Source organism: Puma concolor, chromosome B1 (assembly GCF_028749965.1).
Source record: "Puma concolor isolate L17-30 chromosome B1, mPumCon1.1.hap2, whole genome shotgun sequence".
NCBI lineage: Eukaryota > Metazoa > Chordata > Mammalia > Carnivora > Felidae > Puma > Puma concolor.
In genome coordinates, this window is record NC_141670.1 from 145,612,384 (window position 1) to 145,636,355 (window position 23,972).

General features: G+C 43.0%; 1 protein-coding gene across 1 annotated transcript; it reads left to right on the plus strand.

Moving 5' to 3' along the window:
- The first annotated feature begins 415 nt into the window (after positions 1-415).
- Positions 416-23,972, plus strand: NAAA (N-acylethanolamine acid amidase). Its single transcript, XM_025921519.2, has 11 exons — positions 416-700; positions 1,344-1,508; positions 3,690-3,816; positions 8,244-8,334; positions 11,839-11,915; positions 16,541-16,713; positions 16,856-16,918; positions 18,125-18,191; positions 18,865-18,893; positions 22,616-22,693; positions 23,294-23,972. The coding sequence occupies exons 1-10, from the start codon at positions 498-500 to the stop codon at positions 22,689-22,691; spliced, it is 1,071 nt and encodes a 356-aa protein (XP_025777304.2). The 5' UTR covers positions 416-497; the 3' UTR covers positions 22,692-22,693; positions 23,294-23,972.

Sequence of the window (23,972 nt, forward strand, 5' to 3'; positions counted from 1 at the left end):
GGAGTGTTGAACATAAAATAATTCTCCTAGCCCTTATGAAATCCAGATAAACTTTTGAAGAATGTAAATATAAGCAAGCAAGGCGGAGAGGGAGGGATAGATCCCTTTTTACAACCGTAGGATTTCCCGCTACTTCTTCACTACTGAAAATCATGTTACAGCCCCTCCAGGCCGGAGTTTACACTCCCTGGGCCCAAGTGGGTGGGATGCGGCGGGGAGAGGGGTGAGAAGCCGGCAGCCTGCAGCGTTTGGCGCCCGGCCCGGCGGGACTCGGGGCCGCGGCTGGAGGAATGGGGGGCCAGAAGCGCGGATGCTAGGGGGCGCCCACAGCTCTTTTGCGGTTCGCGGTCGGGAGGGACCGGGCCCGCCCGGCCGCGCGCGGACTCCGCCTCCAGCGCTCTCGGCACCGCCCCGGCCCCTCCTCCGTCAGCTCTTCCCCGGGCGCGCCTGGCACGCCGGCCGCAGCTGTCCTAGTGGCGGCCACCGGAGCCTGAGCCATGCGAGTCGCCGGCCTGGGTGCGCTCCCGGGGCTGGCGCTGCCTCTACTTTTGGCCGGGGTCGGGGTGTTGACGGCTACTTCGCCCCCAGCCCCGCCGCTCTTCAACGTGAGCCTGGACGCGGCGCCCGAGCTGCGCTGGCTGCCGGTGCTGCGGCACTTTGACCTGGACTTCGTGCGCGCCGCGATAGCACACATTCTCGGGTGAGCGCGGGCGCGCGGGCGCGGGGGGACCCTCGGGACACCGGTCCGCGTGCGCAAGCCCACACGCGCTCTGCCCACCAGGCTGTAAACCGAGCCGCTTTACCCCTCCCCTCCGTGACGGTCTTGCCCTCTACCCCAACCTCTTCACTGGCCTCAGCAGGGTGCAAGGGCAGCGGCGACGAGAACTGGCATTTGCTGCTGTTCTGGGAGGCGTCGGGCTTGAGGAGGCTTGAGGACGATCGGGGCGGCTGGTTTGACTTTCAAGTTTGGTGTCACCAGTGGTACGCCCTTCCTCCAGCCATTCTGGATCAGGGTGGTGCTAGGTTGTCACCCGTTTGCTCAACTCAGAGTAGAGAGCTCAGCCCACACCCTCCTTGCAAGCCTCGCTCGCCCCCCAAGTCCGCCCCTTTGGGGACCACGCTCTCTCGCCCTACCTCCCCTTCCGAGTTTTCTTTTTCCCTCCGGGATGCTGCGGGTTGGGTGATGTGCACCCTGGGCCGTCGGCCCCTCTGGGAAAGGGAGGAACCTAGCATTCACCCCTAACGATAAGAGCTTTAGGAAGCACCCCACTACCGATATACACACACTGACACCCCTTCGGCCTCTGAGCAGGTCAAACACCCTCGCGGCTCTTCGTTTTTAGGAATAGGGTCCCCAAGTGGGTCCACGCGTTGATTGGAAAGGTGGTCGGGGAGCTGGCTGCCTTCCTGCCCCAGCCCTTCACAGATGAGATCCGGGGCATGTGCGAAGTCCTGAACTGCGACCTGGCCGACTGCCTGCTTCTCAACCTGGTTTACGAGACCACCGCGTGAGTGTCCCGCGCTAGCGTGGGTTAACTGGGATTCACCGGGGACTCCTGTCACATCTGGGTGGGAGGAGACATACTTCCAGTGCGATAAAAACAGGGTGGTGACTGGGCTGTCCTGAAACCTCCAGTGCTTCCTCTTTGCCTCTCTGGATAAATCTGAGCAGCAGATCATGGGCTTCGAGAAGGAAGGCCGCTTCTCTGAATCAGCATTGAACTTTTCCTCGAACTGAAGCCCCTGTTTCCTACCCCCACCAAACCGGTATTATTCCACTTTACAAACTCTGCTCAACAGGTACTATAACAGGAAGTTTTTAAAACTAACCCCACTCTCATCCAGACTGTCTAACCAAGCGACCCTGCAGCCTTATAATGCAGGGGGTCATCCCAGTCCTTATTTGTCCCTCTGCATTTATCCCTCCGTGTTGGTCATGGTTAGAGATCCTGACTCCTCTGTCAGAGGCTGGACCCTCCAGGGTCAGGGTCATAGGGAACACTGTTCTGGCTAATAGTGAGATCCAGTATTTGGTTCACAGGGTGGGCATGATAAAATGGCACACAGAAGTGAAAGCACTTAAGAGTGTGTGGTTGATCCCAGACCAAGTTCAGGGAGAGTCTTAAGTCTTTCCTGGATTAGTAGGAGGTCCTGGAATTGACCTGGTTTCTGTCTTCAGGATTTACTGTTTTGCCACCAGACCAGCCGTATCTAGCAACATACTTAATGGCTTCTGACTGCCAAAAGATGATGGGGCGGGGGTGGGGAGGAGTGTATTCTTGGGATAACCAAGCTTTACCGCCCTCTGGCATCTTCCCTGAACACCTAGGCAGGTTAGGTTAAGAAGCACTGAGTGCCTCCCTCTTTAAGGAAACACACAGATGAGACACACACTTTTTTGCTTTTTTTTTTTTTTTTTTAATATTTGAGAGAGAGTGAGAGACAGAGTGTGAGCTGAGGAGGGACAGAGAGAGAGAGGGAGACACAGAATCTGAAGCAGGTTCCAGGCTCTGAACCGTCAGTACAGAGTGCAATTTGGGGCTTGAACTTGTGAACTACAAGATCTTGACCTGGACCCGAGTCTGACGCTCAACCAACTGAGCCCTCAGGCACCACATAATTTTTTTTAATGTTTATTTTTGAGAGAGAGAGAGAGAGACGGAGGCTGAGCGGGGAGAAGCAGAGAGAGGGAGACACAGAATCCAAAGCAGGCTCCAGGCTCTGAGCTGTCAGCACAGAGCCGGACATGGGTCTTGAACCCATGAACCGCGGGATCACGACCTGAGCCAAAATTGGACACTTAACTGACTGAGCCATCTAGGTGCCCCCCCACACTTCCTTTTTTAAACAAACAAAAAAATTAAGTAACATTTATTTTCTCCTATTATAAAAGTAATATGTAATCAATATAGAAAATTAGTACATACAGAAAAGTATAAAGAAAATTAACTACAATCCTGTTACTTAGAAATGACCAAAAGCCCTTCAGAGTACTTCCTCTCAGTTTTGTTTGTGTGGATATACGTATCTTTTCCCAGAATTGGGCATGCTGTGTGTAAGTATTTTCCACTGTATGTAATTTAAGGTACATTACATATTGTCAGAGGAATTGGACATTTAGATATCTTAACAAAGCTCTTCCTCTTTTCCTCAGAATACTTCTCTCTGGCTGGGGGTTCTTAAAGGATCCTTTTCTCTTATTAGCTCTGTGCTGGGAGCCCCGAGGGGACAGGAAAAAGACCAAGCACAGAATGGTTTAAGGACCATTGTACTTGCTCTGAGAAATTCATAGAAGAGAAGTAAGTTTGAACTAGCTTTGAATGGTATGTTAAATAGACCACACACTGCCAAGCAGAGGAATAAGCGAAGTTCAGGGGTCCAGCTGAGCCCAGAATGGGTCAGTTTCAAATTTAGATTTAGGATGAAATTCTCCTTCAGTATGTTTTCAATGCCATTTGTGTTGAAGGCAAAGGTCTAGTAACACCAAATGAACACTGATGAATTGTGCCAGTTGTGCTTTTCATCTTGAATTCTGGATCCATATTCTTATATAAGGATCATATATCATGTGTATCTATTACAAGGAGAAAAGTTGTTTTACTTTAAGGATCTATCTTTTTAATGAAAAATTCATTTTCCTTTGTCTTATTTTTCTCATTCATTGATACTGTACTTTTCTATTTTTTCAGATTCTGCACCAGTATTGTGGCTCAAGACTCCAAAGGCCACATTTACCATGGCCGGAATCTAGATTATCCTTTTGGAGATTTCTTACGCAAGTTGACCGTGGATGTGCAGTTCTTAAAGAATGGGCAGGTATAGTTCGTACAGTATAAGATTCAGATTCAGAAGTCAGAGAGACTTGCTAACCAAAGGCAGCAATCATTAGGATGGCCTGCTGGTTAACGTGTAAGACACAAAAGACGTCAGGGGCATCTGGGTGGCTGGCTGTTAACTGTCCGACTTCACCTTGGGTCATGATCTCGCTGCTCATGAGTTCATGAGAGCCTCATGAGAGCCTCCGCATCAGACTCTGTGCTGACAGCTCAGAGCCTGGAGCCTGCTTCAGATTCTGTGTGTCTCTCTCTCTGCACCCCCCCACTTGCACCCTGTCTCTCTCTCGCTCTCAAAAACATGAATAAATGTTAAAAAAAAGAAGAAGAAAAGACAAAGATACAAAAGACATCAAACTCCTGGAAAAACAAAACTGCAAGAGGTTTGTGTCAATTATGCTCCTAGGAAGAAGGGTCATTTATGATTATTGAGCATCTACTTAAAGAGGTCAACCAGTTTTCCTTAGGGAAATCTCTCTTGGGGTATGATCCCTCGTCCACTTACCCTGCTGAGTCAGCTCTTTCTTTGTTCAGACTGCTTCTGGAATAGGGAGGGGCTCTGTGATGTAATGGCTAGAAACAGCCAACTTTGAAGTCTGAATTTGAATCTGGTTTGAATTCTGCTTCTTCCTTTGAGAACATAGGAAATTATTTAGACCCATTTTGCAGACACAGCTCAGAGAGGTTAATGATTACTTTGTGGAGGTAGTTATAAAGGTTACATGAAGTAATGTCTGCAAAGCATGTGAAAATGATTGATAAATAGTGGCCAAATAATAAATGGCCCTTCACTCTACAAGTACTTCCACAGCACTCTGTTAAGTATGATCTTTAAAAGTTATACTTGGATCAGGGCGCCTGGGTGACTCAGTCTGTTAACCGACTGACTTCGGCTCAGGTCATGATCTCACTGTCTGTGAGTTCAAGCCCCACATCAGGCTCTGTGCTGACAGCTCAGAGCCTGGAGCCTGCTTCGGATTCTGTGTCTCCCTCTCTCTCTGCCCCTTCCCTGCTTGCATGCACACGCATGCACACGCACGCACACGTGCTCTCTCTCAAAATAAATGAATAAACTGAAAAAAAGGCAAAAAAAAATGCAGAAATACTTCAAGCAAAAGTTTCTCATTTTTTCATTTCATCCCTTCACCACTGTTAACAATTTGATTTATAGCTGAAGAATTACTTCAAAAATGTTTTTAAGTTGTAACAATGACAATATACATGCATACTGAATTCCAAATCTACTAAGATGTTTTCTAAGGTTTATTTATTTATTTTGAGAGAGAGAGAGAGAGAGAGCAGGAGAGGGGCAGAGAGAGAGAGGGAGAGAGAGGATCCCAAGCAGGCTCAGCGCTGTCAGTGCAGAGCCTGATGTGGGGCTTGAATTCATGAACCTTGAGATCATGACCTAAGCCAAAATCAAGAGTTGGATGCTTAACCGATTGATCCAACAAGTGCCCCTAAAATGTTAGCAGTTATTACTGGATGATTGGACCATAATTCTTTTCATTGACTACTTTCTGCTTCTCTCCATTATTTACAGTGAGCAAAAATTCTAGTTAGACAAAGGAATAAGTGCAGCAAAAATAGATTATTCCAACTGTTCCCTCTAGAATTCACCCTGTTACTGCTTTGTTTGTTCCTATGTATCCTGGAGCTCCCATGAGAACTAGCCTGCAGGCGTGGCTCGACTCTTAGTGCTCAAGTTGTGATTACCAAGTCAAACAGTTTACCCTTGAGCATTGTCTTTCTGCTAGGGGCTCATGGCCAAGAAATTGTTTTGCTAAATTAAGAACAGGTTACCCACAAAATAATTAATCTCTTATTCTTGTCTGTTCATAATTTAAAAAAATGTTTATTTTTGAGAGAGAGAGAGTGGGAGAAGGGCAGAGAGAGAGGTGGGAGGACAGAGGATCTGAAGCAGGCTCTGTGCTGAGAGTGGAGAGCCTGATACAGGGCTCGAACTCATGAACTGTGAGATCGTGACCTGAGTGGAAATGGGACACTTAATCAACCAAGCCATAATTTTTAAATCATTTTCACATACCGTTTCTCATTAGATCCTCACCACAGCCCTGTGAGCAGCCACAGTCAACATTTTCATCCTCATTTTCCAGATGAGTGGAAAATGTATACATTTAATTACATGAGTGTATCATGTATTATAAAATACCTTGGAAACTACAATGTGATTTTAATTTTCAAACTTTAATTTGCTTAGCCCTTCAAGAATGACACTAATGTGAGAGTCAGTGTATCATGTGAATGAAGTGACAATATAATTACTTTTTTTCTTCATATAATTATGTTTTGTAAAGGCTTTTAGTGGCGAGGTAGGATTATTCCCCTTTTACTGCCATGAATGGAAATGGGGAGAATTCATGGAAAACCCTCAATGAGTCTGGAAAAGGTCATTTATAAGGCCAGTGCATTTCTCCCTTGCAATTTAGCTATCATAAATTAATTTTACAACCAGATGACGGTAGATGGGGCACCTGGATGGCTCAGTTGGTTAACCGTCAGACTTCGGCTCAGGTCAGGTCAGTCAGTGAGTTCGAGCCCCCTCCCCCCCAACCCCTCCCCCCGGGGCCCCGTGCTGACAGCTCAGAGCCTAGAGCTGCCTTGGATTCTGTCTCTCCCTTGCTCTCTCTGCCCCTCCCCCGCTCACGCTCTGTCTTTCAAAAATGAATAAATGTTAAAAAAAAATTTAAAAATAGGGGTGCCTGGGTGACTCAGTCGGTTGAACTTCCTACTTCGGCTCAGGTCATGATCTCACAGTCCTTGAGTTCGAGCCCCACCTCGGGCTCTGTGCTGACAGCTCAAAACCTGGAGCCTGCTTCAGATTCTGTGTCTCCCTCTCTCTCTGACCCTCCCCCGTTCATGCTCTGTCTCTCTCTGTTTCAAAAATAAAATAAAATATTAAAAAATAATTAAAAAATAAAAACAAAACCAAAAAACCCCAACCAGATGAGATAGAAATAAGAAATTTTAAAAATTACAGACTTAAGATTCAGCTTTCTTTCTTTTCTTTCTTTCTTTTTTTAAGTAGGCTCCATGCCCAATGTGGGGATTGACCTCACAATCCTGAGATCAAGAGTCAAATGATCCACTGGGCACCCCTTAAGATTTAGCTTTCTAAGGAAAAATATTAACCTAGGCCTGTTTGTTTCTCAAAATATAAAAATATTAGTTAACCTTTATTGAACGGGTACTATTCTGTCTCTTTTAAAAATGAAGTTAAGGACAGATGGGGGGCTCAGTTGGTTGGATGTCTGACTCTTGATTTTGTCTTAGCTTATGATCTCACAGTTCATGGAGGCCAGCCCCACATCAGGCTCCATGGTGACAACATGGAGCCTGCTTGGGATTCTCTCTCTCTCCCTCTCTCTCTGCCCCTCCTCCACTCTCCTGCATGCTTTCTGTCTCTCTCTCTCTCTCTGTCTGAAAATAAATAAACAAACTTAAAAAAATGAAATCTGGTATGTGTAGTAACTGCTAGAGTTTGATTTTTCTCCTTATAGTAATAGAGTGGTATCTTGCAATCATTGGAACTCATTACCTAAATTTAAAGTGGGAGTGATCCCTGTAATTCATGGGATAATCATGAGGATTAAATGAGAGATACATATAAAATAAATTTTTTAATATTTAAAATGTAAATATGATTATTACAAACAGTTTCACTTCCCCTTACCTCACAGAGCTTACAAGATGCATGATATTTATCTCTTATAATCAAATCAACACAAGTTTTTAATCAGAGCCCATTTGCCATTTCAGGGTTGGAGTTTCTCATTCTTTTTGGGGTATGATCCCCTTTGGTGAAGCCTGTGATCCCTTCTCAGAATGTCTTATAGTACATAAAATAAAATGCATGGATTACAAAGAAAACCAGTTACATTAAAATGTAGCCATTTTAACATTAAAACAAATTTTTTAAGCCATTTAAAAATTTTTCTCAACACATTAATTAGTAAATGTTAGCAGTGTATCTAATAACTACCATAATTTCAGGGTAGTGAGAGGTATGAGTGGTATTTCAGGATATGTAATTATATCAAGATAGGTATGACACCATCATATATGTGAAAATATCTGCAGTGTCTACAGGTGGCAGAATCCTAGGCACTGCTATGACCTCATGATTTGTTGGCATGCATCCCTTACTGAGGGAGGGAAATCTCAGGAATGGGTGAAAATAAAGCTGCACCTTTTTTTCCCATATTCAAGATCACAGATCCATTGACTTGTATTCATGGAATCCCAAGGTTATACCTTCCGAAAGGCTCTTTGAGAGATTTTATTATGTTGGAACTTATAAGAAAAAAAATCCATGCGTGAGACAAAACAGATGATTTCAGTGTGTATTTGGCTGGATTGGCAAAGTGATACCTTACCTCTTGATTTCAGGTTGCATTCACGGGAACCACGTTTATTGGCTATGTAGGATTATGGACCGGTCAGAGTCCACACAAGTTTACAATTTCTGGCAATGAACGAGGTAATCAAAACAAATTCCTGAGCGTTTTCAGCCATAGTCCTGGTCAATTCTATCCAAGTATGCTTCATTTGCTCCCCCACCTGAAAGTATGGACAAACACCTACTACACTACCTAACCAGTACTTCCGTTCTAGTTGGGGAAAGAGACAGTGTGCATAAAAGCAATGAAGATGATTTCAGGTAGTGTTAAGTGCTACAAAGCAAGGAAAACTAGAAGATGTAATAGATAACAAAGGAGGGGGTTGGGCCGTTATTACGGGTAATGGGATCCAGGAGCCAGGTCTGCAGAAGCTGGGGAAATTCTAGAAACAAAACATCCCTGGCGGATTCTAGAAACAAGAGAGGGTAGTGTAGTTACAGCATGGCGGACTGACATTGGAGGTGGAGATGAAGGCTGAGGCCGCGGTGAGGGTCACGACGAAGAGCTTGGATTTTAAGTGTAATGGAGGCCCGAGGAGAATTTTAGGCCAGGACATGAACAGATCTGATTTATATTTCTAACTATCACTTTGGCTGCTAGATATCTAGAAGCTGGATTGTGTTGGGTTAACGTGGAAGCAGAAGACTGTTGGGAAGCATACTGTTAGGGTATGTGTTGGTGTTGTACAGGCAACATCTATAAAGCACTCTGTAGTTCACAGTGCATTTTCTTGTACGTTTTCTCAGTAGACCTCACAACCATCCTGTTAGATAGGCAGGGCTGATATTATTAGCCCCATTCATTATGCGGAGGAAGAAACAGGCTGTGACGTGAAGTGACAGCTGGTATGCAGGAGAGGTGCTTCTCAAACTGATCGCCTGGGTCCTGCCCAGTTGCTGTTTGTTATATGACCGTACTGCTGTTCCCCAAGGCTCGGGGGATCTCATTCAGTTCTCTGGGAAACCCACAGTTCAACAAACTCATGTCTCCGTCCTCAGGAACTTGCAGCTGAGCTAAGAAGAAAGAAAGTTAATGTTGGTCATCTGATGAAACTCTGATTGACTTCACGTTGTTGTTTCCTTTAGTTAGGTCTGTTCTTACCTTTTTACATAAGTCTCTAACAGGAAGATGCTGGTTGAGTCTATCAATGCTCAGTAGTTAGTTCTTTATCCTAATGGGTTTCTTCAGCATTTTCCCAAAAGTCTTTTATCAGTGAGACAGGTTCTCAATCAGTGGTACTCAAACCACAGCATGACACTTACTAAGGTTCTACCTTAGTAAAAACCTTAGTAAAAATGGCTGTAAACAAGTGTATATTTATTTAAAAGCTGGGCTTTGTTTCCATCATCTTGTGACTCAAATTGTTTAACAAACTGATTGGTAGAACCTAATGTACAAGTAGTTTAAAAATAACTGAGTTATTCTTGTGACATGTACGTTTAACTAAATACTGTCAAACTGCTTTTTCAAAACTTATTTTATCATTTTAATGAAAAGTAGTTATATTTTAATCTGCTAAGATTGAGTTAAAATTCCTGAACAATAAGATAACATCTCTTGGTTAATAGAAGTGAGATACTCAGGTTTCTGGACATTATGGAGAGTGCCATAATGGGAAAAGGTATGGATAGGAGGGGGGCTAACAAATGGCATAGAGTTTGGGGAGGTTTAACAAACCACCTGGCAGTTAAGATCTGATTCCAGAGCCAGCCTGCCCAGTTTGTCTTGGTGCGGTCCCTTGCTAGCTTGGTGACCACTACCAAGGTGCTTAACCTGTCTGTGCTTTAGTTTCCTCCCCTGGAAAGCCAGGGATGATGGTGGCTGCTGTGAGGATGAAATGATTCATGTACGTGAAGCACCCAGAGCGATGCTTGGCACAAAGTAAGGGCCATGGATGCATTTGTTGTCATTGTCACATCTCTGGGTCTGACCTCTGAGCCCCAGACTGGAGATGCCTTCTCGGCGAGGTGCGAGGTGTCTCACACTTGACTTGCTAAGCCAATCTCTTGTTTTTTCTTTTCCCCTTTTCTTGCTCTCACTCTGGCTCCACCCAAATCTTTTCCTCCCCTGGTTTTCCATGCTTCAGGATATGGCAATTGTACTGCACTGATTGTACCGGGAGGATTTTTTGATCCCTCACTCTCTGGGTCTTGTCAGCTCTACCAACAAAACTAGATTGTCCCTGGCCATTTTCTCCACCTCCACTGCTCGGCTAGCCATTCGAGTTCACACCTGAACTGCTGTAGTCGAGGTTCGTGTGGTCTCACTGCTTCTCACTGTCCTATAATTCTTTCTCTTCCCAACAGAGGGCATGATCAGGTTGTTCCCCTGTTCAAAACCCGTAATGAATTTCCATTTCACTTATAACAAATCCAGAGTCCCGACTCTTACCCTCAAAACTCTATGTGGCCACCTGCTACACCTTATTTTGTGCCTGTCTCCTTCTCCCTCACGGCACCAGCAGTTTTCTTTTTCTGATATCTCCCAAGCTTGTCCTCGCCTTAGGGCCCTGACAGCCAACCAAGCCTTCTATCTAGAATGTTCTGTCCATCTTGGAGCAAATGTCGACAACACAGAGAGGCTATCTTTAACATTCCTCAAAGAATCCTCCCTCATCACTCATGATTATATTATTCTGTTTTATTTCTTTTAAAATAGTTATCAAAATCTTGTTTGCTTAACAGCACACTAATTTCGCTGTTAAATTCCAGGGGTCTGGACTAGATCACAATATGGCACATAGCAAATGATCAGTGCTTATGTCTTGAATGAAGAGCTCTCTTAGGAAATAAATCCTCAATGATTTTTTAAGATGTTAAAAAAATAATTTTGGAGAATGATTGTAAATTTGTATACTTTTTAAAATGTGAGCCCAAACCAAACTTAAGGTTCTGAAAGATATATATTCTTTTTTTTTTTTTTTAATTTTTTTTTCAACGTTTTTATTTATTTTTGGGACAGAGAGAGACAGAGCATGAACGGGGGAGGGGCAGAGAGAGAGGGAGACACAGAATCGGAAACAGGCTCCAGGCTCCGAACCATCAGCCCAGAGCCTGATGCGGGGCTCGAACTCACGGACCGCGAGATCGTGACCTGGCTGAAGTCGGATGCTTAACCGACTGCGCCACCCAGGCACCCCTGAAAGATATATATTCTAATCCCTTATTGAGCCACTTCTCTTGATAGCTACGTAATTCTGTTTTGCTTGGGATAATTAGTAGAATTATTTCCTTTAACACAATTATCATTGTTTCTAGGCATGAAAGATTATATATATATATATAAAGTATATATATATACAGAATGTTCATGTATGCATGTACATACACACAGAACATTTCCAAATCCCTGGAAATTTGTAATATGTGTAATATGTAATATATATATTACATATTTTTATGTGTGTCATGAAATTTGGGCTTTATCTTTGAAAGCTGCATACCAATAAAATTACTCTCATCCACTAACTTTTCTCTCTCATCAGCTTGTACTATGGGGAAGAAATAAGACTTAAGGAATTTTAAAATGTGGCACGTGGGCAACAATTCATATATATACTTATTGTTCCTTCTTCAACTCGGCAGATGAAGGCTGGTGGTGGGAGAATGTGATCGCTGCCCTTTTTCGGAGACACTCCCTGATCAGCTGGCTTATCCGCACTGTGAGTACTTCCCCTGTTGAGCCCACCACACCCTAACTTCATCCTCTGTGTGCGTGTTGTAATGCTCTGTGTCATTTCACAATATTATTTTTCATGTAGAAAGCTCCTAAAAAGAATAATCAAGGTTTGCAAATAAATAGGATTACAAAATCATATCAAACTTTGTGATAATAAGTATCAAAGATAAACAGGGCTGGACACTAATTAAAGGAGTAGTTATGAATTATAAATTTCCAATAATAAAATAAGTCATGGGCATGCAACCTGCAGCATGGCCACTATAGTTAATAATACTGTATTGAATAGTTGAAAGTTGTTAAGGGTAGATCTTAAAAGTCCTCATACAAGGGAAAAAAAAATTGGTAACTATGTATAGTGACAGATATTAGTTATTGTGGTGATCATTTTGCAATATATGCAAATATTGAATCATTACATTGTATGCCTGAAACCAAATACAATGTTATATGTCTGTGTTGACAGCTCCGAGCCTGGAGCCTTCTTTGGGTTCTGTGTCTCCCTCTCCCTCTGCACATCTCCCACTTGAGCTCTGTCTCTCTCTCTCTCTCTCTCTCTCTCTCTCAAAAAATGAATAAACATTAAAAAAATTTAATGTTATATGTCAGTTAAAGACATAAATAAGTGATCAAGATAGATTTTAATCAGTAGTATACTATACCGTTGCAGTAGGGAAAAGTGTCCAATGTGAACTGAACTCAACTTTGACTTATACAGAGGTGACTGGGTGTTTTAAAGGGAAAATAAGGGAATTGAAAGGGGTGTCAACAGGGGCTCAGTAGAGTCAGAGAAGTGAAACTTTACACAAAAAGTGGAAGAGAGGGGTTGTCCATGAGAAGCCTGTCTGAGATTCCTAACTGGTGCTTTTCAAAGTTAGCTTCCTACCCTCCTGCAGAGACTGGAAAACAGGGGCCCTAGTTTTAAGTGTTGTCTGGAACAAATAGTAAATTCTTTGGGCAGCCTTATTTTCTCAGGCAGCGCTATAGGAGGGGCTAGGGTCACCTTAGGGATGTAGCCTTGAGCTGTTAGAAACTGTTAAAAATGTTAAAACTGTTAAAACTGTAGAAAATGTTAATTTTCTGATGAGTGGATAAATAAGATGTAGTGTATATATACAACGGGATATATACAACTCAGCAATGAAAAGTAATGAAATCTTGCCATTTGCAACAATGTGGATGGAACTGGAGGGTATTATGCTAAGTGAAATAAGTCAGTCAGAGAAAGACAGTTATCACATGTCTTCACTCATATGTAGAATTTGAGAAACTGAACAGAAGACTATGGGGGAAGGGAAGGGGAAGAAAAAAACAGTTATAAACACACAGAGATGCAAGCTATAGGAGACTCTTAAATACAGAGAACAAACTGAGGGTTGATGGGGGGGCAGGGGAGAGGGGAAAATGGGTGATGGGCATTGAGGAGGGCACTTGTTGGGATGAGCACTGGGTGTTGTATGTAAGTGATGAATCACAGGAATCTACCCCCAAAACCAAGAGCACCCTGTATACACTGTATGTTAGCTGACTTGACAATAAATTATATATATATATATGAGAATAAATTATATTTTTAAAACATAATAATAAAAATATAAAATAAAGCCAAGAATAATACCATGAAAAAAAAATAAAAGAAACTATGTTAGTGTTTGTTCAGTCCTTATAGGCCAAGGTTAAGGCCTTATCAAGAAGGGGGCTCAGAGGATCCTAGCTAGTTTGGTCAAGGAGAGAATCTTTGTTGTAGGCCACAGTTTTAGCCTGTAGTTTTATCTAAATAGCTGATTGAGATAAAAGATGACATTATGCTTTTCTGCTGATAACAATGTGCCCTCCTTTTAGAGGGCAAATATCAGAATTAGGAAAGCAAAGAAAGGCATTAAGAAAGTAGTTCTGCATACAACAGAAAGAAAGTCTGCTTGACAAGACCTATTAAGCCCCAAAGTTCCAGGTCACATATAAATTGTGATTTCACTACAGTAAACACATTTTCAGGAGCTCATCTCTGGTGCACAGATCTGGTCCTGCCCAGCTTTAGCTTTTTTGGCCCTTCTTCCCCTTGCTTTAAATAACCTTAGCCCCTCTGGACTTGCAGTGCTCCTCAACTTCTTACCTGGATACTTCCTGAAAATGGTGACGAACTATGCATCCTTCACACATTTTTAAGATGGCCTCTAAAACTTTTCATCATAAGATTAAAAAGCTGCAAAAAATCCAGTGTATTGTAAATGTTGCCATTTAAAAATAAAACTGGCGGGGCGCCTGGGTGGCGCAGTTGGTTAAGCGTCCGACTTCAGCCAGGTCACGATCTCGCGGTCCGGGAGTTCGAGCCCCGCGTCAGGCTCTGGGCTGATGGCTCAGAGCCTGGAGCCTGTTTCCGATTCTGTGTCTCCCTCTCTCTCTGCCCCTCCCCCGTTCATGCTCTGTCTCTCTCTGTCCCAAAAATAAATAAATGTTGAAAAAAAAAATAAATAAAACAGCATTTAAAAATAAAACTGGAATTTACATCCACCTGGTGAAATCCAAACACCAAAATTATTTTTAAATGTTTTAGATGTAATTTACATACAGTGAAATGCACAGATCTTAAGGGTTTGGTTCAATGTGTTTTGACAGCTGTACATACTCGTTTATCCATCCATGTAAGTACCAACAAAACAAGGTACAGAACATCCCCCAGTCCCTGGAAACTTCCCTCCTGCTCCATTCTAGCCAATTCCTAACCTCTGCTGACACCCTCCCTCAATGACACCACACTGACCTCTATCACCACAGACAAGTTTGCCTGTTCTAGAACGCATAGAAATGAAATCCTGGAGTAGGGACTCTTTCTTACACTCAGCATAATGTTTTTCAAATTCATCCATGTTGTTTGTATCACTAGCTCATTTCTTTCTATTGCTGAAGATTATTCAGTTGTGTGAATATGACACAATTTATTCATTTTCCAGTTGATGGGCATTGGGCTGTTTCCAGTATTGGGCTATTATGAGTAAGCCTGCTGTAGAAAATCTTGTACAAGTCTTTTTGTAAACACGTATGTCCGTTTCAGTTGAGTAAGTACTTAAGAGTAGAATTGCTGGGTCGTAAGGTAGATGTATTTAATTGAGGTGCAATGCCATACGATTCACCTGCTGTATGATTCAAGTATTTAAAGTATACAACTTCCTGGTTTTTAGTACATTCAGAGTTGTGCAACCATCTCTACAATCAATTTTAGAACATTTTCATTACCCTTTAGCAGTCAGTGACCATTTCCTTCATTTCCTGAACCAAACAGATGAGGTACATGTTTCATCCTGACTTTTGCCACCTGAATGAAGTAAGTCACCACTGCCACCGGCGTTTCTTACTGACGTTCTTTGCTTTTTTTCTCGTAGGACTCTGTTAGAGGCAACGAATAACTTGATAGTAATCGTGGGATGGTATAGGCAACATAAAACAATGTTCCATCACTGCCTCGCTAGAATTTTGCTGAGTTCAGAACAAACCAGTTCAAGCCTAAATACCTCACCCTAGCAGGAATGCGTGTACGGCAGGGGAAAGTCCACAAAGCCCTGCCGTGACTTGATGGTTTATGGTGCTGAATGATGGCACCTTTGCAGACACTAATATTTTGAATAGTTCTTTTGTTTGACTTTACCCCCACCCCCACCCCTGACACAGTGCCTTGGCCATATTCGGGATGGGTGAGCAGAAAACGTACTTTCCAAAAATGGTACAGAGTGATTTTGAAGATGCAGGTGGGAAGGGCAGGCCCCATACCACAGGACCGTTCTTGAGCAGATCGGCTTAAGCAAGGAGCACCTATGGAAGCTGAAGATATGGAAAGTGATCCCCTTAATGGTCCATGCCACAGACCTTTGGAAGTCTTCACGAACCCCCGGGGGTAGGAGTATCAGCACACCCTGCTCTGATGCAGCATGCTGTCTTTCATCTCCAAGACTTTGCCAACTCTTCCATCAAGCTAGAGCTGCCCAACCCCACAACTATGACTTTCCGCCAGCCTGACTTCCATTTGTCCCTTTGGCCTCAGATTGTGCAATACCTCCCTGGAATACTTCCTTGATGCCCTGGGTGAGGCTGGGTCCCCTGCTATGGCTTTTGTAGCAACTCCTTCTCCTATGTTGACACTCCTTACCTTGTGTCAGCACTGCCCATTGACTCTCCTGTCATCCTTGGAAGTTTGGAGTGAACAAGGTTTGGTCAGTCATAGTCACTGCTCTGTTCCCCACACCAGCACTGTGCCTAGCACATAGTAGGTATTCAGAAGTACCTGTTGAAAGAACAAGTGGATGAGGAAACATGGGGAGTCCTTTGTGAAGGTGACCTGCCTAGAAAGCACACAGCCCATGTTTGGTGAGCCAGGCCTAGAACTTGTCAGCAGGTCTTTCCAGTTGTGAGAAAAAATCCTGCTGCTGTTGGCTGCCCACTGATGACATCGCAGGAGCCCTGATGACAGGAGGAGGAGGAGATCAGAGCGGGTTAAGATGGTAGCCATGGCTTAATATATCAGGAGAATGTGCTTTGGCCCATTTGTCCATCAGTTGGTGTGGCAGATAACTGCCGTGTGTGGTGATGCTAATGTGGGTTTGTCTCTTTGTTCAGACCCTGAGTGAGTCGGAAAACTTTGACGCAGCTGTTTATAAATTGGCCAAGACACCCCTGATTGCTGGTGTTTATTATATTGTTGGTGGTGTGTCCCCTCGGGAAGGAGTGGTCATCACGAGGAACAGAAATGGCCCCGCAGACATTTGGCCTCTAGATCTTTTAAATGGAGCGTGAGTAGAATGAGAACTCATTTTGTATCAAGAATTTTTTTAATTGATGAAACTAGAGGTATTCTTTTTGTTTTCATATATTTCTTCTTCAGCTATGTGCCAGATGACCTTGGGTAAGACAAGATGATGTGCTTTGTTGTAGGTGGTTCCGAGTTGAGACAAATTATGACCACTGGAAGCCAGCACCTGAGAAAGATGACCGAAGGTAGGCATCTATACACTTTCTGCTTTACAGTGCTTTCTTGGGGTCAGGAGAATGTGTCCTTTTTTTTTTTTTTAACGTTTATTTATTTTTGAGACAGAGAGAGACAGAGCGTGAATAGGGGAGGGTCAGAGAGAAAGGGAGACACAGAATCTGAAACAGGCTCCAGGCTCTGAGCTGTCAGCACAGAGCCCGACGTGGGGCTCGAACACACAGACTGCGTGATCATGACCTGAGAGGAAGTTGGACACTTAACCGACTGAGCCACCCAGGCGCCCGCCTCTTTTTTTTTTAATTTTTTTTAACGGAATGTGTCCTTTAAAAAAAAAAAGTTTATTATTTTTGAGAGAGAGAGCAGGAAAGGGGTAGAGGTGGGGGGTGGGGAGGACAGCAGGCTCCCTGCTGACAGCAGAGATCCCAATGTGGGGTTTGAACTCACGAACCATGAGATCATGACCTGAGCCGAAGTGGGATGTTTAACCGACTGAGCCACCCATGCACCCCAGATATGCCATTTTTATGACAAGAACTGGAGAGGACTGCAGGTGCTGTCCCCTCCCAGAACATGTACCTGGGCCCCCTCACCAGTGTCTTGGCCAGGATGGGAGAGTGTAATGTGTCATGAAGGGTCTTAGCGGTTGGTTGGGTGTTGGAGGGTAAGACTTGCTCTGGCCTCAGGGTCAGGAGGCCTGTGTTCCATCACCAGCTCTGTTAATGACTCACTGGGTTGCCTCTTGAGACTCTCTCTACTCATGTGTAAAAGGAAAGGACAGAACAAGGTTTGTGGTTTTCTATGTAAGCCTTTTTTTGGAAGGAAAACATGTCCCTTAATGAAATAAATAAACCAGTTAAGGGCTTTCTTTGGCCCTTCTCATTTCGAAAGTTTTGTAAGTCATTGCATCCCCAAAGAGCAGGTAGTTATGTATTTCCCCCTGGCTTTACTGCCCCACGTGTTTGGGACAACTATTTATGCAACACATTTCCACCATCCCAGCTTCCTTGAGCAGATGGTGCCAGTAGGCCTGGCTGTCGAATTAATTTTGCCATGGTGGTCTGAGATTAGGCAGGAAGCATGTTTGAGGGCTGGAACCTTTTTTTGGTGAAAGGAGATCATGCAGTCAGGCCTTATCTTGAGCCTCCTGGTATGAGAGCTGATGGGATTCAGGGTTACCTGAGGTGCCCAGTAACCTCTGACCATTCTCCTTACAGGACGCCTGCCATGAAAGCACTTAATGCCACAGGCCAGGAAAACCTCAGCCTGGAGACGCTCTTCCAGGTAACTTCCATGGGGCATGATGTCCAGCTTTTACCCTGGATGTTTGTTGTCTTTGTTAATAGTGATTGGAGTCACTTTCAGTGACTCTTTCAGTGTCACTTTCAGTGACAGTTGGAGTCAGTTTCACCTGGTTGAAAACATTTTTTAAAAGCCAGATGAATTAAAAAAAAAAAAAAAAGATGACATTTTGTGAACTTGCGTCAGTATAGACTAAAAAGTATTCATCTTCACCCAAGTGTTTCTGCATGTTTTAAAAAAAGACACAGTTGGGGGTGCCTCCGACTTCAGCTCAGGTCGTGATCTCACAGCTTGTGAGTTCAAGCCCCACGCTGGGCTCTGTGCTGACAGCTCAGAGCCTGGAACCTGCTTCAGATTCTGTGTCTCCCTCTCCCTCTGCCCTTCCCCTGCTCACGCTCTGTCTCTCTCTGTCTCTCAATAATAAATAAACGTTAAAAAAAATTTTTTTAATTAATAAAAAATAATAATAAAAATTAAAAAAATACACAGTTGTATATATGTTCACTGTTTAAAGGGAGAAAGGATTCAAAAGTCTAACTCTGTAGACCCCAAGACATGCTAGAGTGCTAAGTGCTTTTATTCTTCCTAGGGATATTCTACATGTATTTCTTCTACCTTTTTAATAGTCTTTGTAATATGATTGTTTCCTATGCAGGTTTTGTCAGTGTTTCCGGTTTGTAACAAGTAAGTGACACTTAAACACATCTGTTCATACGTCACCCCAGAATGGGGTTTCTGGGGGCCTCTACAAGTCAGGCTTTCTAGGTGCTGTGGACACAGCAGTGAATCAAACAAGTTGTCTGCTCTCATGGAACTAGCATTTTACTGGGGGGAAGTAGGGAGGAGGTGGGGAGGGGAAGATAAACAAATATATCGTAAGTCAGGTGAGAAGTCCATAAAGAAAAACAAAGGTAAAGAGGATAGAGGGATCCGGAAGGAAGAGGGCAGAGATGTGTTCATCCTAAGTCAGTCTGGTAGTTGGGACTGCCTTCACTGGTTATGAGCGCCGTAATTTCACTCTGTTAAAACTAAACTTTAGGGGCACCCAGGTGTGTCAGTCAGTTAAGCATCTGACTCTTGATCTCTGCTCAGATCATGATCTCATGGTTCATGGGATTGAACCCTGCTTTGGGCTCTGTGCTGACAGCACGGAGCTTGCTTGGGATTCTCTCTCTCTCAAAATAAACAAACTAAAAGTTAAAAAAAAAAAAAACTAAACTAAACTGTAGACGCTGTTGGCCTCCCTTTAACTTCCTAAAACTTTCTGCTACCACCATGCTCAGTCCACAGATAAATCTGCATCTATGCTACTGTTCCTTTGTTAGCCTGTGCCCTTGATAGTAGCATCCTGTGAGCACTGGCTTCTTGGGTCTAACAACCCAATGTTTTACCCACATAGTCTTCTGAAGTGAAACCCTGGGCCGTAGCTGCCACTGTCACAGGAAGCTCTTCATTAAATCTAAGAGGCAGCCACAAGGCTTATACAGGAAACTCTGAAGGTCCACTGTCTCCATCATAGCAAAGCTGGCTAGACCAACAGCCTACTTTTTATCACCATTCAAGGTGATGCTTTATTGTCTTACCCTCACCCAGGACTAGCTCATGGGGGTGCAGACACTTTTTTTTTGCTTAGTGAGGTGGGGCTTAATTTAATGAAATGAAAGAGGAAGCATCTGCAAGTCAAAACAGTTTTATCTCCTTTTACTTCAATAAATTCCCAAACCCAGCATTTCCTACCCTCCCATCGTTATTTTATTTGCTTTCTCCAAGGCAAGAATATCAAAATGGTCCTCTTCAGGAAATAGCCTAATACAGGCAAAACCTATAAAGTGATTTTTAGTTTCAAATACCCAATTGATTTTTTTTTTCTTTGAAATGATCCTCCTTTACACGAATACAAAATAGTTTTCCTGATGGCCTCTAGAATAACTTTTGTATACAGGTACTTTTAAGATTCCTTAGCTGTGATGATATTTTTAAAACTGGTGGTTCATTTTGTATCATAATAAGAATATATCTTCAAATTGTCCCTTGGAAGTTTTTTCTGTAAGTAGGGCCTGATAAAAAGATTAACACTAAAAAATTTATTCTGTGAGCAATATTCTAACAGCCAATACAGAAAAACAAATTAGCCAGTAATTTACCACTCCAGTAAATGAACCATTTGGGTAATAGGTGATACCCAGAGTTATGCTAGTAAACTAGCTTTTGGGTGGGAGCGGGTTTGGGGGGCCAAAAAACAAACCAAAGACCCCCATGAATTGTAGCATTAATTGACTTCCTGGTGTCAATACTCCCACATAGCGTATTTCAAGCTTATGATGGGCTCCTGAACTTCCTACATGTTTAACAATTGGCTCTCACCAGCCTGTAGGAGCCAGCTCCAACATACAGCTGACTGTATCCCTTCCAGTAGGGCACAATTTTGCCCTTCTAATATTTGTTTGTAAAATAGGGTATTCTTTTTTGGGTGTTCTTATGGTTTTAAAAATAATTATATAAATGATAACTATATCTTTAAAAAATTACTATTATAATAAAATACTATTATGATAATAAAATATAATAAAAATTACTATTATAATAAAATAAAATAAAAATAAAATTATATTTATTTTTAAAAAAACATTGCTCATGCCATGAACAGCCCTGGTCATTTTAAACATGTGCCCCATAGCCAACTGAATATAGTGTAGTTGAGTTAAGCATTCTCTAGTTGTTAGTTTTTCCCCTATTAAAATTCTGAAATACATGTATTTGTACATCCCCCTTCCCCACCGCCCCACCTTTGGGTTCTTTTCCCTGGCTGAATTCCCAGAATTCAGAGTAGAGTTACTGAGTTAAAGGCTATCAATGTTTAAATGGCTTAGGAAATATTTTGTCGAAATAGAATTAGAAATTGTAAACAGTTAACCAAGGAACATTTTTCTTTGTTGTATAACTGAAAACCTGAGAGGACCTGCATTTAAAGAATAACCACCATTGAGCCAGAATTAACACAGATCACTGACTCTCAGGCCCTTTACTTAGAATGATTCCTGGCAATGGAAGCTCTTCCCTGTGTAAAGTTAACAGAAAGAAGTCTGAACAGAAGCCGTTAACTCTATGCTGCCACCTTGTGCTGTGCTACAAAATCACACTCACTTGCAATGGATCTCCATCCTCTGAGGTGGCTGTAAGCAGAGAAAATATTAAAGTAGTGAAGGAGGGGCTCCTGGGTGGCTCAGCCGGTTAAGCATCTGACTCTTGGTTTCAGCTCCTGTCATGATCTCACGGTTCCATGAGTTCGAGCCCCACGTCGGGCTCTGTGCTGACAGTGCAGAGCCTGCTTGGGATTCTCTGTCTCCCTCTCTGCCCCTCTCCCACTTGTGTTGTCTCTGTCTCTCTCAAAACAAATAAATAAACTTATAAATAAATAAATAAATAAATAAATAAATAAATAAATAAATAAATAAAGTAGCGATGGAGAATAGAATTATGGCCAAAGCAAATAAGCTGCTGAATTCCCTTGGACTAGCTCTGCATGCACTCATAGTACTGTCTTCAGCCAGGTGTACAATTTATCTGTGGGCCCCAGGGCCACTAGTTCTGCAACAACCCAGCTCCAAATGCTTTGAGCATGCATCTCAGCTGGTGATTGGGACAAGAGGTAGATGATGAAGGGAGTCAGGGAAAGTGGTCCTATTGTGTGTGTGCATGCATGCGTGTGTGCTCATGTTGTTCAGGTCTCTTGCTGTGCAGTATGTTGAGTAAATGACATTGCACTTTGCATCCTTAGATCTGGGTAAGATGTGATCCCTGAGATTTAGAGGCTCCACTCTGGCCTTCCTCTGACTGTCGCTTGATATAAGGAGTCCACTGGGCCAGGAGCATTTGCCCAGCTAGTCTGGCCCAACTACCCAGTACCCTGGAATTCTCAGCCCAAAGAGCTCCAGGCCTGTGTGGTCCACTGTCCTGGGTGGTATTCTCCTGATGGCAGTGTGCAGCCACTGTGGATATCTGTGCTTGGTGGGTGGCCAAGGGATGGCTTTTCCCTGGGGTCATGCTTGAAGCCTGAATGCAAAGGCTGAGGTGTCCACATACGTGCCTTGTGAGATCGGGCAGAGCAAGGGGTGAGGGCCACAAGAGCTGGCATCCCTCACTGCCACAGTGTGGAACTCTGAGGAGTCTGAGCATTTTAAATTTGAACTTGGCCTTCCATAGTATTGTCAAAATAGGAAGGACACTGTGTGATCACTTGTGTTATAAATTTTAAATATTCTGACATATATGGGCTTCTATTTGTATTATTGTCTTGGGGCCTGAGGACAATGGGGACAATTAGGGAAGGGCTTGGTGTTTTTTTTTCCTCTTTGGAATATTAGAGGAAATGATATGTATATAAAAATTCCTCTCATCATTTTCAGCTATACAATTTATACTACAGTAATGAGTGCTGCTAACCCAGAGAAGTACACGACGAGGATCAGAAACCTGGGTTAAAAGTAAGTAAGCAGAAGAGTGGATTCCACCATGCTGTGAAAGTTTTGCTAGTTTATTGTTGGCGACGTCTGTGGGTGTGTGCTGGTATTTCTCACAGAACATGGTGACATCTTTAACATTTGTGCGTACGGAATATGTTCTGACAGACATCCGGCAAATGATTGTCATTTGTGTCAGACTCGCGTCACTCTTAGGTATTTATTTTGAATTGTTTGTATGAGAGCTAATCTACTCTTGCCCGGTGTCCTTTGTCCCTTATTAAAACCTATTCTCAGGGCAAAGTGTTATCTCTTCACTTACACAGTATCTGGGAAGAGTGATAGTGAGGCAGGCCCAGTGCATTTTCAACCTGAGAAGACAGATAATGAAGGCAAAGGACACCTGCAGAGTTTATTTCAGGCAATGGTGAGCCCATAGGTGAGGGGACGGACATGAGAAAGCAGGAGTCCTTTCTGCTGTCCCTGAAACCAAACCCAGTTTTCCCTAATGCAAGGGTTGTCTGGAGCTTGTAAACCTGGCCTGATGTTTTAGTCATTTGCTTATCATGGGGGTGTTAAAAACCAGTGTTTGAATTAAGTACATGTATTCTTCTTCCCTTACAGATGATTTTTTAAAAACGAAACTCTCGAAGAGCTGTACGTTAAAAAACAAAGTAAAAGGATTGTATTATTTTAGGAACAATAGAGGTTCTTTCCTCATTAAAGTTTTCAATCTTGTGAAGTGGGGGGCAGGAAGGCCCCTCTGGAGCTGGTTTTGGTAAAGTGGGTAATAGGCTTGCATTCACTTCCCTTCATCATTTGCCTTGACCCTCTCTAAGCTTTGTCTCAAAGATAGTTGGTCTCAGAGGTCAAGCCCTATCCTTGGGCTTTAGTTCCAGCTTCTTAGCACAACATGTGGCAATGTTGTCATACCTCAGCTTATGAAGAAATGAGCTGGCAAGACATCTTTGCTTATTATGAAGTGCTTCTGGAAGAGTCTGAGAAAAAAAGATTATTCGAAAAGAAATGGAGAAATGTGGTTTGAAGAGAGCCTGTTTGAATGTTCGTTAGCCTGAGCTTTGATCATGTATTTCCAATGTGATGGGATTCTCACTTTTCATAATTTGTCTAATGTTTCTTTAAGCAGACTGATGGGCCTCCTTTTTCTAAATAGCTACTTTCTTACTGCTTTTTGAAAGCAGTTTGAAAACAAAATTATGTCTGATTGTCACTTTTCACTAGTTAATAAAATGTTGCAAGGGATGTCAGCAAGAAGAATAAAATTGTCTTCCAAGATACTGAA

Excerpts from the sequence above, each read along its gene's own strand:
- NAAA (XM_025921519.2), top strand. The coding sequence starts at position 498 with ATGCGAGTCGCCGGCCTGGGTGCGCTCCCGGGGCTGGCGCTGCCTCTA. Across the intron at positions 701-1,343 it reads GCGATAGCACACATTCTCGG|GAATAGGGTCCCCAAGTGGG; the intron begins GTGAGCGCGGGC and ends CTTCGTTTTTAG. Across the intron at positions 18,192-18,864 it reads GCCTGGAGACGCTCTTCCAG|GTTTTGTCAGTGTTTCCGGT; the intron begins GTAACTTCCATG and ends TTTCCTATGCAG.